At 53.6% G+C, this 18890-nt stretch overlaps 1 protein-coding gene across 1 annotated transcript in view; it reads right to left on the bottom strand.

Moving 5' to 3' along the window:
* Positions 1-1330: 1330 nt before the first annotated feature.
* The window catches only part of LOC146751219 (suppressor of SWI4 1 homolog), a 49370-nt gene continuing 31810 nt past the window's right edge, over positions 1331-18890 (bottom strand). The window contains 3 exon segments of the mRNA XM_085535208.1: positions 1331-1947; positions 4463-4617; positions 13954-14083. Coding sequence (XP_085391334.1) covers positions 1331-1947; positions 4463-4617; positions 13954-14083 — 902 coding nt within the window.

Below are 18890 nucleotides of genomic sequence, written 5' to 3' on the forward strand. Positions count from 1 at the left end.
ATGGGGGGATATAGGGGAGATATGGGGGGATATAGGGGGGATATGGGATGATATGGGGGGGATATGGGATTATATGGGGAGATATAGGAGGGATATGGGGGAATATAGGGGAGATATGGGGGGATATAGGGGGGAAATAGGAAGGATTTGGGGGGATATGGGGGAATATGGGGGATATAGGGGATATGGGGGGATATAGGGTGGGTATAGGGGGAATATAGGGGGATATGGGGTGGATATAGGGGGATATAGGGGAGAATATGGGGGGCATATAGGGGATCTGGGGTGGATATAGGGGGAATATAGGGGGACATGGGGGGGGGTATAGGTGGGATATAGGGTTATATAGGGTTGATATAGGGTATATAGGTGGGATATGGGAGGATAGGGGGAAATACGGTTATAGGGGGGATATGGGGTCATATAGGGGGGATATGGGGGGATATAGGGGTTGTTTGCTCTGCCCACCACCCAGCGCCCCGCACTTGGTCCCCCACCCCACACTTTGGATTTACCCATAAAGCGTTGGGCCCCACAGGGTGTTGTTTATAGGGGAAGGTTTATTGTGGGGTCTGGGGTCTTTAATTGGGGTCTTCCATTGGGGTCTTCCATTGTGGTTCCTCTTTGGTGTCACCCCATAGAATTCAAACCCAAACCTTGGCTACCCCCCCCAGCCCATATCCCCACCCTATATCCCCCCCCCAGCCCCATATCCCCACCCTATATCTCCCCCCAGCCCCATATACTCACCCCATATCCCCCCCCAGCCCCATATCCCCACCCTATAACCCCCCCCAGCCCTATATCCCCCCCATCCCCATATTCTCACCCCATATCCCCACCCCAGCCCCATATTCTCACCCTATATCCCCCTCTCCAGCCCCATATACTCACCCTATATCCCCTCCCAACCCCATATCCTCACCCCATATCCCCTGCCAGCCCCATATCCCCACCCTATATCCCCCTCCCAGCCCCATATCCCCCTCCCAGCCTCATATCCCCCCCCAGCCCCATATCCCCACCCTATATCCCCCCCCAGCCCTATATCCCCACCCTATATCTACCCCCAGCCCCATATCCCCACCCTATATCCCCCCCCAGCCCCATATCCTCACCCCATATCCCCCCCCAGCCCCATATCCCCACCCTATATCCCCCTCCAGCCCCATATCCCCCTCCCAGCCTCATATCCCCCCCCAGCCCCATATCCTCACCCTATATCCCCACCCAGCCCCATATCCCCACCCCATATCCCCCTGCCAGCCCCATATCCTCACCCTATATCCCCACCCCCAGCCCTATATCCCCCCCCCCCCAGCCCCATATCTCAGCTCCTCCCCTTCTTACGCCCCATAAAACCCTTCTGCCCCTTTCCCATCCCCTTCCTCTGCCCCATAGCCCTCCCCATTCTGCCCCCCAACACCCCCCCAGCCCTATGGGGCTTATTTGGGGTCCCCTTCTTCTTCACCCCCCCGGCCCTATGGGGCACGGTGGGCGATGTGGGGTGAGGATTTGGGGTCCCACTCTTCTTCCTCTGCCCCATAGGGTGATGGTTTGGGGTCCCCCCCTTCTTTGGGGTCCCACTCTTCTTTGGGGTCTCCCCCTTCTTTCTCTGCCCCATAGAATGATGGTTTGGGGTCCCGTCCTTCTTCCTCTGCCCCATAGAATGAGGATTTGGGGTCCCGCTCTTCTTTGGGGTCCCCCCCTTCTTCTTCTGCCCCATAGGGTGAGCATTTGGGGTCCCATTCTTTCTCTGCCCCATAGGGTGATGCTTTGGGGTCCCATTCTTCTTCCTCTGCCCCATAGGGTGAGGATTTGGGGTCGCCCCCTTTTTCCCCTTAGTTCTATGGGGTGGATTTGGGGTCCGGTTCCGTTCTTGTGGGTCACGGCGCCGTCGTTTCCGCTGTGGGGCTGAAGGACTTCGGTTCCTATTTGGGAACAGATCTATGGGGGGAAAAAGGCAACAAAACCCCATAGATCAGTGGGGCAGAACCCCCAAATCTATGGGGCAGAATCCCCTGAATCTATGGGGCAGAACCCCAAATCTATGGGGCAGAACCCACAGATCTATGGGGTAGAACCCCAAATCTATGGGGCAAAAACCCCAAATCTATGGGGCAGAACCCCTGAATCTATGGGGCAAAAACCCCAAATCTATGGGGCAGAACCCTCCGAATCTGTGGGGCAGAATCCCCTGAATCTATGGGGCAGAACCCCGAATCTATGGGGCAAAAACCCCAAATCTATGGGGCAGAACCCCTGAATCTATGGGGCAGAACCCCAAATCTATGGGGCAGAACCCACAAATCTATGGGGCAGAACCTCCAAATCTATGGGGCAGAACCCCCAAATCTATGGGGCAGAACCCACAAATCTATGGGGCAAGGCCCCGAATCTATGGGGCAGAAACCCCCGAATCTATGGGGCAGAATCCCCAAATCTATGGGGCAGAACCCACAAATCTATGGGGCAGAACCCCCAGAATCTATGGGGCAGAACCCACAGATCTATGGGGCAGAACCCTCAAATCTATGGGGCAGAATCCCCTGAATCTATGGGGCAGAACCCACAGATCTATGGGGCAGAACCCTCAAATCTATGGGGCAGAACCCTGAATCTATGGGGCAAAACACCCCAAATCTATGGGGCAGAATCCCCTGAATCTATGGGGCAAAAACCCCAAATCTATGGGGCAAAAACCCCAAATCTATGGGGCAAAAACCCCAAATCTATGGGGCAAAACCCCTGAATCTATGGGGCAGAAGCCCTGAATCTATGGGGCAGAACCCCCAGATCTATGGGGCAGAACCCCCTGAATCCATGGGGCAGAACCCCAAATCTATGGGGCAAAAACCCCAAATCTATGGGGCAGAATCCCCCAAATCTATGGGGCAAAAACCCCAAATCTATGGGGCAGAACCCCCAATCTATGGGGCAGAACCCCTGAATCTATGGGGCAGAGCCCCCAATCTATGGGGCAGAATCTATGGGGCAGAGCCCCCCATGTCTGTGTCAGAGCGTTTACTTTGGACCCACATCACGGGAGCTCACGGCTTCGCTTCATCATCCACAGCCAAGGAATGAATGGGGGGGGGGGTCTTTAACCTTCCAGGACCTTCCCAACCCAACCCACCCCAAAGCCCCTTTTTCCCCTTCCAGGACCTTCCCAACCCACCCCAATAACCCCATTTTCCCCTTCCAGGACCCTTATAACCCAACCCAAAGCCCCTTTACCCTTCCAGGACCTTTCCAACCCACCCCAATAACCCCAATAGCCCCATTTTCCCCTTCCAGGACCCTCCCATTCATTTAATGCCCCATTTTCCCCTTCCAGGACCTTTATAACCCACCCCAAAGCCCCTTTAACCTTCCAGGACCTTCCCATCCCATTCATTTAATGCCCCATTTTCCCCTTCCAGGACCCTCCCATTCACTTAATGCCCCTTTAACCTTCCAGGACCCTTATAACCCATTTAATGCCCCTTTTTCCCCTTCCAGGACCCTTATAACCCATTCAAAGCCCCTTTTTCCCCTTCCAGGACCTTTATAACCCACCCCAATGACTCTTTACCCTTCCAGGACCCTTATAACCCATTTAAAGCCCATTTTCCCCTTCCAGGACCCTTATAACCCATTTAATGCTCCTTTAACCTTCCAGGACCTTCCCAACCCACCCCAATAGCCCCATTTTCCCCTTCCAGGACCTTCCCATTCACTTAATGCCCCATTTTCCCCTTCCAGGACCCTTATAACCCATTTAAAGCCCATTTTCCCCTTCCAGGACCCTCCCATTCATTTAAAGCCCCTTTAACCTTCCAGGACCCTCCCATTCATTTAATGCCCCTTTTTCCCGTTCCAGGACCCTTATAACCCATTTAATGCCCCTTTCCCCTTCCAGGACCTTTGTTCCCACCTGGTTCCGGTTCCTGCCCCACTTCCTCCCTATAATGTTCCTTTAACCTTCCAGGACCCTTATAACCCATTTAAAGCCCCATTTTCCCCTTCCAGGACCCTTATAACCCATTTAAAGCCCATTTTCCCCTTCCAGGACCCTTATAACCCATTTAAAGCCCATATTTCCCCTTCCAGGACCCTCCCATTCATTTAATGCCCCATTTTCCCCTTCCAGGACCCTTATAACCCAACCCAAAGCCCCATTTTCCCCTTCCAGGACCTTTCCAACCCACCCCAATAACCCCAATAGCCCCATTTTCCCCTTCCAGGACCCTTATAACCCATTCAAAGCCCCATTTTCCCCTTCCAGGACCTTCCCATTCAACTCTATTGACTCTTTACCCTTCCAGGACCTTCCCAACCCATCCCAACCAACCCATCCCAACCCATTCAAAGCCCCTTTCCCCTTCCAGGACCTTTATAACCCATTCAATGCCCCTTTAACCTTCCAGGACCCTCCCATTCACTTAATGCCCCTTTTCCCTTCCAGGACCTTAGTTCCCACCTGGTTCCGGTTCCTGCCCCACTTCCTCCCTATAATGTTCCAGGTCACTTTGATCCGATTCCGGTTCCGGTTCTTTGCTGGTTCCGGGATCTTCAGCTTCCGGGTCATTGTCCAACAACTTCCGCTTCCGGGTCATCCCAGCCAGGCTGCGGCGTCTATGGGGCAGCCCCATAGATTGACCCACATTGACCCATAGATTGACCCACTTATGGGGCAGCCCCATAGATTGACCCACTTATGGGGCAGCCCCATAGATTGACCCACACTGACCCATAGATTGACCCACATTGACCCATAGATTGACCCACATTGACCCATAGATTGACCCACATTGACCCATAGATTGACCCACTTATGGGGCAGCCCCATAGATTGACCCACATTGAGACACTTATGGGGCAGCCCCATAGATTGACCCACATTGACCCATAGATTGACCCACATTGACCCATAGATTGACCCACATTGACCCATAGATTGACCCACTTATGGGGCAGCCCCATAGATTGACCCACATTGAGCCACTTATGGGGCAGCCCCATAGATTGACCCACATTGACCCATAGATTGACCCACATTGACCCATAGATTGAGTCACTTATGGGGCAGCCCCATAGATTGACCCACATTGACCCATAGATTGACCCACATTGACCCATAGATTGACCCACATTGAGCCACTTATGGGGCAGACCCATAGACTGACCCACATATTGTCCCATATACTGACCCACTTATGGGGCTGACCCATAGATTGACCCACATTGAGACACTTATGGGGCAGCCCCATAGATTGACCCACATTGACCCATAGATTGACCCACTTATGGGGCAGCCCCATAGATTGACCCACATTGACCCATAGATTGAGACACTTATGGGGCAGCCCCATAGATTGACCCACATTGACCCATAGATTGACCCACACTGACCCATAGATTGACCCACTTATGGGGCAGCCCCATAGATTGACCCACATTGACCCATAGATTGACCCACACTGACCCATAGATTGACCCACAGTGAGACACTTATGGGGCAGCCCCATAGATTGACCCACATTGACCCATAGATTGACCCACACTGACCCATAGATTGACCCACATTGAGCCACTTATGGGGCAGCCCCATAGATTGACCCACACTGACCCATAGATTGACCCACTTATGGGGCAGCCCCATAGATTGACCCACACTGACCTATAGATTGACCCATAGATTGAGCCACTTATGGGGCAGATCCATAGATTGACCCACATTGACCCATAGATTGACCCACATTGACCCATAGATTGACCCACTTATGGGGCAGCCCCATAGATTGACCCACATCGAGACACTTATGGGGCAGACCCATAGATTGACCCACATTGACCCATAGATTGACCCACATTGACCCATAGATTGACCCACATTGACCCATAGATTGACCCACATTGACCCATAGATTGACCCACTTATGGGGCAGCCCCATAGATTGACCCACATTGACCCATAGATTGACCCACATTGACCCATAGATTGACCCACATTGACCCATAGATTGACCCACTTATGGGGCAGACCCATAGATTGACCCACATTGAGACACTTATGGGGCAGACCCATAGACTGACCCACATATTGTCCCATATACTGACCCACTTATGGGGCTGACCCATAGATTGACCCACATTGACCCATAGATTGACCCACATTGACCCATAGATTGACCCACATCGAGACACTTATGGGGCAGCCCCATAGATTGACCCACATTGACCCATAGATTGACCCACTTATGGGGCAGCCCCATAGATTGACCCACATTGACCCATAGATTGACCCACTTATGGGGCAGCCCCATAGATTGACCCACATTGACCCATAGATTGACCCACATTGACCCATAGATTGACCCACATTGAGACACTTATGGGGCAGACCCATAGATTGACCCACATTGACCCATAGATTGACCCACATTGACCCATAGATTGACCCACTTATGGGGCAGCCCCATAGATTGACCCACATTGACCCACTTATGGGGCAGCCCCATAGATTGACCCACATTGACCCATAGATTGACCCACTTATGGGGCAGACCCATAGATTGACCCACATATTGACCCACATTGACCCATAGATTGACCCACATTGAGACACTTATGGGGCAGCCCCATAGATTGACCCACATTGACCCATAGATTGACCCACAGATTGACCCACATTGAGTCACTTATGGGGCAGCCCCATAGATTGACCCACATTGACCCATAGATTGACCCACATTGACCCATAGATTGACCCACTTATGGGGCAGCCCCATAGATTGACCCACATTGAGCCACTTATGGGGCAGCCCCACATATTGACCCACATTGAGTCACTTATGGGGCAGCCCCATAGATTGACCCACATTGACCCATAGATTGACCCACATTGACCCATAGATTGACCCATATTGACCCATACTGACCCACACATTGACCCACTTATGGGGCAGCCCCATAGACTGACCCACATCGAGACACTTATGGGGCAGACCCATAGATTGACCCACATTGACCCATAGATTGACCCACATTGACCCATAGATTGACCCACATTGACCCATAGATTGACCCACATTGAGCCACTTATGGGGCAGACCCATAGATTGACCCACACTGACCCATAGATTGACCCACATTGACCCATAGATTGACCCACTTATGGGGCAGCCCCATAGATTGACCCACATATTGAGCCACTTATGGGGCAGTCCCATAGATTGACTCACATTGACCCATAGGTTGACCCACATTGAGCCACTTATGGGGCAGACACATAGACTGACCCACATTGAGCCACATATTGACCCACACTGACCCACACATTGACCCACTTATGGGGCAGACCCACATTGAGTCACTTATGGGGCAGACCCATAGATTGACCCACATTGACCCATAGATTGACCCACATTGACCCATAGATTGACCCACTTATGGGGCAGCCCCATAGATTGACCCACATTGAGACACTTATGGGGCAGCCCCATAGATTGACCCACATATTGTCCCATATACTGACCCACTTATGGGGCAAACCCATAGATTGACCCACATTGACCCATAGATTGACCCACATTGAGCCACTTATGGGGCAGACCCATAGATTGACCCACATTGACCCATAGATTGACCCACATTGACCCACATTGAGCCACTTATGGGGCAGCCCCATAGATTGACCCACATTGACCCATAGATTGACCCACATTGACCCATAGATTGACCCACATTGACCCATAGATTGACCCACACTGACCCATAGATTGACCCACATTGACCCATAGATTGACCCACTTATGGGGCAGCCCCATAGATTGACCCACATTGACCCATAGATTGACCCACATTGACCCATAGATTGACCCACATTGAGACACTTATGGGGCAGCCCCACATATTGACCCACATTGAGTCACTTATGGGGCAGACCCATAGATTGACCCACATTGAGTCACTTATGGGGCAGCCCCATAGATTGACCCACAGATTGACCCACATATTGTCCCATATACTGACCCACTTATGGGGCTGACCCATAGATTGACCCACATTGACCCATAGATTGACCCACATTGACCCATAGATTGACCCACATTGAGCCACTTATGGGGCAGACCCATAGATTGACCCACATTGACCCATAGATTGACCCACTTATGGGGCAGCCCCATAGATTGACCCACATTGACCCATAGATTGACCCACTTATGGGGCAGCCCCATAGATTGACCCACATTGACCCATAGATTGACCCACATTGACCCATAGATTGACCCACATTGAGCCACTTATGGGGCAGACCCATAGATTGACCCACATTGACCCATATACTGACCCACTTATGGGGCAGACCCATAGATTGACCCACATTGACCCATAGATTGACCCACATTGACCCATAGATTGACCCACTTATGGGGCAGCCCCATAGATTGACCCACATTGACCCATAGATTGACCCACACTGACCCATAGATTGACCCACATTGACCCATAGATTGACCCACTTATGGGGCAGCCCCATAGATTGACCCACATTGACCCATAGATTGACCCACACTGACCCATAGATTGACCCACATTGACCCATAGATTGACCCACTTATGGGGCAGCCCCATAGATTGACCCACATTGAGACACTTATGGGGCAGCCCCATAGATTGACCCACATTGACCCATAGATTGACCCACATTGACCCATAGATTGACCCACATTGACCCATAGATTGACCCACTTATGGGGCTGACCCATAGATTGACCCACATTGACCCATAGATTGACCCACTTATGGGGCAGCCCCATAGATTGACCCACATTGACCCATAGATTGACCCACATTGACCCATAGATTGACCCACATTGACCCATAGATTGACCCACACTGACCCATAGATTGACCCACATTGACCCATAGATTGACCCACTTATGGGGCAGCCCCATAGATTGACCCACATTGACCCATAGATTGACCCACATTGACCCATAGATTGACCCACATTGACCCATAGATTGACCCACATTGAGACACTTATGGGGCAGCCCCACATATTGACCCACATTGAGTCACTTATGGGGCAGACCCATAGATTGACCCACATTGAGTCACTTATGGGGCAGCCCCATAGATTGACCCACAGATTGACCCACATATTGTCCCATATACTGACCCACTTATGGGGCTGACCCATAGATTGACCCACATTGACCCATAGATTGACCCACATTGACCCATAGATTGACCCACATTGAGCCACTTATGGGGCAGACCCATAGATTGACCCACATTGACCCATAGATTGACCCACATTGACCCATAGATTGACCCACTTATGGGGCTGACCCATAGATTGACCCACATTGACCCATAGATTGACCCACATTGACCCATAGATTGACCCACATTGAGCCACTTATGGGGCAGACCCATAGATTGACCCACATTGACCCATAGATTGACCCACTTATGGGGCAGCCCCATAGATTGACCCACATTGACCCATAGATTGACCCACTTATGGGGCAGCCCCATAGATTGACCCACATTGACCCATAGATTGACCCACATTGACCCATAGATTGACCCACATTGAGCCACTTATGGGGCAGACCCATAGATTGACCCACATTGACCCATAGATTGACCCACATTGACCCATAGATTGACCCACTTATGGGGCAGCCCCATAGATTGACCCACATTGACCCATAGATTGACCCACATTGACCCATAGATTGACCCACATTGACCCATAGATTGACCCACATTGACCCATAGATTGACCCACTTATGGGGCAGCCCCATAGATTGACCCACATTGACCCATAGATTGACCCACATTGAGACACTTATGGGGCAGCCCCATAGATTGACCCACATTGACCCATAGATTGACCCACACTGACCCATAGATTGACCCACATTGAGACACTTATGGGGCAGACCCACATATTGACCCACTTATGGGGCAGCCCCATAGACTGACCCACACTGACCCATAGATTGACCCACTTATGGGGCAGCCCCATAGATTGACCCACATTGACCCATAGATTGACCCACATTGACCCATAGATTGACCCACATTGAGACACTTATGGGGCAGCCCCATAGATTGACCCACACTGACCCATAGATTGACCCACACTGACCCATAGATTGACCCACACTGAGACACTTATGGGGCAGACCCATAGACTGACCCACATTGACCCATAGATTGACCCACATATTGACCTACATTGACCCACATTGAGCCACTTATGGGGCAGACCCATAGATTGACCCACATTGAGACACTTATGGGGCAGCCCCATAGATTGACCCACATTGACCCATAGATTGACCCACATTGACCCATAGATTGACCCACATTGAGACACTTATGGGGCAGCCCCATAGATTGACCCACATTGAGACACTTATGGGGCAGCCCCATAGATTGACCCACATTGACCCATAGATTGACCCACATTGACCCATAGATTGACCCACATTGACCCACTTATGGGGCAGCCCCACATATTGACCCACATATGGTGCTCTGCCCCACATGTTGACCCACACATTGCCCCACATATGGGTCTCTGCCCCCCTCCCAACCCCATATATCACCCCCAGCCCCACATACGGGTCTCAGCCCTACACATCCACCCCCTTGCCCCACATATGGGTCTCTGCCCCCTCCCTGCCTTACATATCACCCCCAGCCCCACACATTGACCCACTTAGGGGGCAGACCCACCCCCTGCCCCACATATCATCCCCAGCCCCACACATTGCCCCACATATCACCCCCAACCCCACATATGGGTCTCAACCCCACTCAATGACCCACATATCACCCCCAACCCCATATATTGCCCCACACATTGATCCACACATTGCCCCAAATATGGGTCTCTGCCCCCCTCCCTGCCCCACATATCACCCCCAGCCCCACATATGGGTCTCTGCCCCACACATTGACCCACGTATCACCCCCAGCCCCACACACTGCCCCACATATGGGTCTCAGCCCCACATATGGACCCACATATTGACCCACATATCACCCCCAGCCCCACATATGTGTCCCATTGTCCCCATATGGGTCTCTGCCCCACATATCACCCCCAGCCCCACACACTGACCCACACATTGACCCACATATGGGTCTCAGTCCCCACACATTGACCCACATATGGGTCTCAGCCCCACACATTGCCCCATATATGGGTCTCTGTCCCCCTCCCCACCCCACATATGGGTCTCAGCCCCACATATCACCCTCAGCCCCACACTTATGGGTCCCAGCCCCACATATCACCCTCAGCCCCACACATATGGGTCTCAGCCCCACACATATGGGTCTCAGCCCCACACATTGCCCCATATATGGGTCTCTGTCCCCCTCCCCACCCCACATATGGGTCTCAGCCCCACATACCACCCCCAGCCCCACACATTGCCCCACTTATGGGTCTCAGCCCCACACATTGCCCCACATATGGGTCTCAGCCCCATACACTGACCCACATATGGGTCTCAGCCCCACATATGGGTCTCAGCCCCACACACTGCCCCACATATCACCCCCAGCCCCACATATGTGTCCCATTGTCCCCCATATGGGTCTCTGCCCCACATATCACCCCCAGCCCCACACACTGACCCACACATTGACCCACATATGGGTCTCAGCCCCACACATACGGGTCTCAGCCCCACACATTGCCCCACATATGAGTCTCTGCCCCACACATCCACCCCCCAGCCCCACATATTGACCCACAGATGTGTCTCAGCCCCACACCCACACATTGACCCACATATGGGTCTCAGCCCCATACACTGACCCACACATGGGTCTCAGCCCCACATATCACCCCCAGCCCCACACATTGACCCACACACTGACCCACATATTGACCCACTTATGGGGCAGCCCCACATATTGACCCACATATGGGTCTCAGCCCCACACACTGCCCCACATACCACCCCCAGCCCCATATATCACCCCCAGCCCCACATATTGACCCACACATTGCCCCACATATGGGTCTCTGCCCCCCTCCCCGCCCCACATATCACCCCCAGCCCCACACACTGCCCCCCATATGGGTCTCAGCCCCACACACTGCCCCACATATGACTCTCAGCCCCACATATTGACCCACATACCACCCCCAGCCCCACATATTGACCCACATATGGGGCAGCCCCACACATATGGGTCTCAGCCCCACACATTGCCCCATATATGGGTCTCTGTCCCCCTCCCCACCCCACATATGGGTCTCAGCCCCACATATTGACCCACATACCACCCCCCACCCCACATATCACCCCCAGCCCCACATATTGACCCACACATTGCCCCATATATCACCCCCAACCCCACATATGGGTCTCTGTCCCACATATGGGTCTCTGCCCCCCTCCCCGCCCCACATATCACCCCCAGCCCCATATATCACCCCCAGCCCCACATATCGACCCACACATTGCCCCACATATGGGTCTCTGCCCCCCTCCCTGCCCCACATATCACCCCCAGCCCCACATATGACCCCAAGCCCCACACACTGCCCCACATATGGGTCTCAGCCCCACATATTGCCCCACATACCACCCCCCACCCCACATATCACCCCCAGCCCCACATATTGGCCCACATATGGGTCTCAGCCCCACACATTGACCCCCAGCCCCACACATCCACCCCCCCACCCCACATATGGGTCTCAGCCCCACATATTGACCCACATACCACCCCCCACCCCACATATCACCCCCAGCCCCACATATTGCCCCACTTATGGGGCAGCCCCACACATATGGGTCTCAGCCCCACACATTGCCCCATATATGGGTCTCTGTCCCCCTCCCCACCCCACATATGGGTCTCAGCCCCACACATTGACCCCCAGCCCCACACATTGACCCACACACTGACCCACATATTGACCCACATTGACCCACATATGGATCTCAGCCCCACATATCACCCTCAGCCCCACACATACGGGTCTCAGCCCCACACATTGCCCCACATATGGGTCTCTGTCCCCCTCCCCACCCCACATATGGGTCTCAGCCCCACATATTGACCCACATACCACCCCCAGCCCCACATATGGGTCTCTGCCCCACATATCACCCCCAGCCCCACCCCCAACCCACATATCACCCCCAGCCCCACACATTGCCCCACACACTGACCCACATATTGACCCACTTATGGGGCAGCCCCACATATTGACCCACATTGACCCACATATGGATCTCAGCCCCACATATCACCCTCAGCCCCACACATATGGCTCTCAGCCCCACACATTGCCCCACATATGAGTCTCTGCCCCACACATCCACCCCCCAGCCCCACACATTGACCCACATATGGGTCTCAGCCCCACACATTGCCCCATATATGGGTCTCTGTCCCCCTCCCCACCCCACATATGGGTCTCAGCCCCACATATTGACCCACATAACACCCCCAACCCCACATATGGGTCTCTGCCCCCCTCCCTGCCCCACATATCACCCCCAGCCCCACACACTGCCCCACATATGGGTCTCAGCCCCACATATGGACCCACACATTGCCCCACATATCACCCCCAGCCCCACATATGGGTCTCTGCCCCACATATGGGTCTCTGCCCCACATATGGGTCTCTGCCCCACATATTGACCCACATACCACCCCCCACCCCACATATCACCCCCAGCCCCACATATGGACCCACATATGGGTCTCAGCCCCACATATTGACCCACATACCACCCCCAGCCCCACACATTGCCCCACTTATGGGTCTCAGCCCCACACTTATGGGTCTCAGCCCCACACATTGCCCCATATATGGGTCTCTGTCCCCCTCCCCACCCCACATATGGGTCTCAGCCCCACATATCACCCTCAGCCCCACACTTATGGGTCCCATTGCCCCCTTACCCACCTCATTTGTTCCCTGTTCTCCCTCTTCCTCTTCACATTTTCCTCCTGTTCCCTTTTTCTTTCCTCTTTTTCTTTCAGTTTCTTTTCCCTTTTTTCCAGCAGTTCCCGAAGCTCCGACTCCGACTTGTGAACTATGGGGGGAAACGGGGCTTGTTATGGACCTGCCAGGACCCGAACAGCCATTCCAAGGCTCTTTATGGACCTGACAGGACCCGAACAGCCATTCCAAGGCTCTTTATGGACCTGCCAGGACCTTCCCAACCCAACCCACCCCAATAACCCCATGACTCTTTAACCTTCCAGGACCTTTCCAAACCACTCAATGTCCCTTTTACCCTTCCAGGACCCACCCAACCCAACCCAGCCATTCCAAGGCTCTTTAACCTTCCAGGACCCTCCCAACGACCCCCCACCCCCTCATTCTTTTGCCCTTCCAGGACCTTCCCAACCCAACCCAACCAACCCACCCCAACCCATTCAATGCCCCTTTACCCTTCCAGGACCTTTCCAACCCAACAATTTAATGTCTCTTTAAGCTTCCAGGACCTTCCCAGCCATTCCAGGGCTCTTTATGGACCTTCCAGGACCTTCCCAACCCCATTATCCCATGGTTTATCGACCTGCCAGGACCTTCCCAACCCAACCCAACCATTCCAAGGCTCTTTATGGACCTGCCAGGACCTGAACAGCCATTCCAAGGCTCTTTATGGACCTGCCAGGACCTTCCCAACCCAACCCAGCCATTCCAAGGCTCTTTATGCACCTGCCAGGACCTGAACAGCCATTCCAAGGCTCTTTATGGACCTGCCAGGACCTTCCCAACCCAACCCAATGACTCTTTACCCTTCCAGGACCCTTATAACCCAACCGAAGCACCCCCTGCCCCTTTACCCTTCCAGGACCTTCCCAACCCCCCCCCCCCCCCCCCCCCCCAGCCTTTTTTGTGCCCTTCCAGGACCTTCCCAACCCAACCCAACCCAAGGCTCTTTATGGACCTTCCAGGACCTGACCAATCCAACCCAATAACCCAAAGACCCTTTAACCTTCCAGGACCTTTATAACCCACCCTATTGACTCTTTACCCTTCCAGGACCTTCCCAACCCACCTCAATAACCCCAAGACCCTTTAACCTTCCAGGACCTTCCCAACCCAACCCAACCCAACCATTCCAAGGCTCTTTATGGACCTGCCAGGACCTTCCCAACATCATTATCCCATGGTTTATTGACCTTCGAGGACCTTCCCAACCATTCCAAGGCTCTTTATGGACCTTCCAGGACCTTCCCAACCCAACCCAGCCATTCCAAGGCTCTTTATGGACCTGCCAGGACCCGAACAGCCATTCCAAGGCTCTTTATGGACCTTCCAGGACCTTCCCAACCCAACCCAACCATTCCAAGGCTCTTTATGGACCTGCCAGGACCCGAACAACCCCATTATCCCATGGTTTATTGACCTGCCAGGACCTGACCAGCCATTCCAAGGCTCTTTATGGACCTGCCAGGACCCGAACAGCCATTCCAAGGCTCTTTATGGACCTTCCAGGACCTGACCAACCCAACCCAATAACCCCAAAGACTCTTTAACCTTCCAGGACCCTTCCAACCCACCCCAATAGCCCTTTACACTTCCAGGACCTTCCCAACCCAACCCAGCCATTCCAAGGCTCTTTATGGACCTGCCAGGACCTATCGTTACCATAGCAGTGATACAGGACCCCCCCGCCATCCCTGTGACCTTCCAGGACCTTCCCATCCCACTCAATGCCCCTTTCCCCTTCCAGGACCCTCCCCCCCTTGTTTTCCCCTTCCAGGACCCGTCCTTACCATAGCAGTGATACAGGACCCCCCCCCCCCCCATCCCTGTGACCTTCCAGGACCTTCCCAACCCAACCCAACCCAATGCTCTTTATGGACCTTCCAGGACCTGACCAATCCAACCCAATAACCCAAAGACCCTTTAACCTTCCAGGCAGGACCTTCCCAACCCACCCCAAAAACCCTTTACCCTTCCAGGACCTTTATAAAGCACCCTATTGACTCTTTACCCTTCCAGGACCTTCCCAACCCAACCACCCCCTGCCTTTTTACCCTTCTAGGACCTTCCCAACTCACCCAATGACTCTTTACCCTTCCAGGACCTTCCCAACCCACCTCAATAACCCCAAGACCCTTTAACCTTCCAGGACCTTCCCAACCCAACCCAACCCAACCATTCCAAGGCTCTTTATGGACCTGCCAGGACCTTCCCAACCCAATCCAGCCATTCCAAGTCTCTTTACCCTTCCAGGACCTTCCCAACCCAACCCAGCCATTCCAAGGCTCTTTATGGACCTGCCAGGACCTCAACAACCCCATTATCCCATGGTTTATGGACCTGCCAGGACCCCAACAGCCATTTCAAGGCTCTTTATGGACCTGCCAGGACCCCAACAGCCATTCCAAGGCTCTTTATGGACCTGCCAGGACCCGAACAGCCATTCCAAGGCTCTTTATGGACCTGCCAGGACCCAAACAGCCATTCCAAGGCTCTCTATGGACCTGCCAGGACCTTCCCAACCCAATCCAGCCATTCCAAGTCTCTTTACCCTTCCAGGACCTTCCCAACCCAACCATCCCATGTTTTATTGACCTTCCAGGACCTTCCCAGCCCAACCCAACCATTCCAAGGCTCTTTATGGACCTGCCAGGACCTCAACAACCCCATTATCCCATGGCTTATGGACCTGCCAGGACCCGAACAGCCATTCCAAGGCTCTTTATGCACCTGCCAGGACCTTCCCAACCCAACCCAATGACTCTTTACCCTTCCAGGACCCTTATAACCCAACCGAAGCACCCCCTGCCCCTTTACCCTTCCAGGACCTTCCCAACACCCCCCCCCCCAGCCTTGTTTGTGCCCTTCCAGGACCTTCCCAACCCAACCCAACCCAATGCTCTTTATGGACCTTCCAGGACCTGTCCTTACCATAGCAGTGATACAGGACCCTCCCCCCCCCCCCCCATCCCTGTGACCTTCCAGGACCTTCCCAACCATTCCAATGCTCTTTATGGACCTTCCAGGACCTGACCAATCCAACCCAATAACCCAAAGACCCTTTAACCTTCCAGGCAGGACCTTCCCAACCCACCCCAAAAGCCCTTTACCCTTCCAGGACCTTTATAAAGCACCCTATTGACTCTTTACCCTTCCAGGACCTTCCCAACCCAACCACCCCCTGCCTTTTTACCCTTCTAGGACCTTCCCAACTCACCCAATGACTCTTTACCCTTCCAGGACCTTCCCAACCCACCTCAATAACCCCAAGACCCTTTAACCTTCCAGGACCTTCCCAACCCAACCCAACCCAACCATTCCAAGGCTCTTTATGGACCTGCCAGGACCTTCCCAACCCAATCCAGCCATTCCAAGTCTCTTTACCCTTCCAGGACCTTCCCAACCCAACCCAGCCATTCCAAGGCTCTTTATGGACCTGCCAGGACCTCAACAACCCCATTATCCCATGGTTTATGGACCTGCCAGGACCCCAACAGCCATTTCAAGGCTCTTTATGGACCTGCCAGGACCCCAACAGCCATTCCAAGGCTCTTTATGGACCTGCCAGGACCCGAACAGCCATTCCAAGGCTCTTTATGGACCTGCCAGGACCCAAACAGCCATTCCAAGGCTCTCTATGGACCTGCCAGGACCTTCCCAACCCAATCCAGCCATTCCAAGTCTCTTTACCCTTCCAGGACCTTCCCAACCCAACCATCCCATGTTTTATTGACCTTCCAGGACCTTCCCAGCCCAACCCAACCATTCCAAGGCTCTTTATGGACCTGCCAGGACCTCAACAACCCCATTATCCCATGGCTTATGGACCTGCCAGGACCCGAACAGCCATTCCAAGGCTCTTTATGCACCTGCCAGGACCTTCCCAACCCAACCCAATGACTCTTTACCCTTCCAGGACCCTTATAACCCAACCGAAGCACCCCCTGCCCCTTTACCCTTCCAGGACCTTCCCAACACCCCCCCCCCCAGCCTTGTTTGTGCCCTTCCAGGACCTTCCCAACCCAACCCAACCCAAGGCTCTTTATGGACCTTCCAGGACCTGACCAATCCAACCCAATAACCCAAAGACCCTTTAACCTTCCAGGACCCTCCCAACCCACCCTATTGACTCTTTACCCTTCCAGGACCTTCCCAACCCACCTCAATAACCCCAAGACCCTTTAACCTTCCAGGACCTTCCCAACCCAACCCAACCCAACCCAACCATTCCAAGGCTCTTTATGGACCTGCCAGGACCTTCCCAACTCAATCCAGCCATTCCAAGGCTCTTTACCCTTCCAGGACCTTCCCAACCCAACCCAACCATTCCAAGGCTCTTTATGGACCTTCCAGGACCTTCCCAACCCATTCAATGCCCCTTTTCCCCTTCCAGGACCTGTCCTTACCATAGCAGTGATACAGGACCCCCCCCCCCCATCCCTGTGACCTTCCAGGACCCTCCCCCCCGTTCCTTTCCCCTTCCAGGACCTGTCCTTACCATAGCAGTGATACAGGACCCCCCCCCCATCCCTGTGACCTTCCAGGACCTTCCCAACCCAACCCAACCAACCCACCCCAACCCATTCAAAGCCTATTTACCCTTCCAGGACCCTCCCATCCCATTCAAAGCCCCTTTTTCCCCTTCCAGGACCTTCCCAACCCAATCCAACCATTCCAAGGCTCTTTAACCTTCCAGGACCTTCCCAACCCCTCATTCTTTTGCCCTTCCAGGACCTTCCCAACCCAACCCAACCCAATGCTCTTTATGGACCTTCCAGGACCTGTCCTTACCGTAGCAGTGATACAGGACCCCCCCCCCCATCCCTGTGACCTTCCAGGACCTTCCCAACCCAACCCAGCCATTCCAAGGCTCTTTATGGACCTGCCAGGACCCTCCCAAC

Source organism: Coturnix japonica, unplaced genomic scaffold (assembly GCF_054131305.1).
Source record: "Coturnix japonica strain WE unplaced genomic scaffold, WE-NBRP24 Scf111, whole genome shotgun sequence".
In the NCBI taxonomy this organism is placed as follows: domain Eukaryota; kingdom Metazoa; phylum Chordata; class Aves; order Galliformes; family Phasianidae; genus Coturnix; species Coturnix japonica.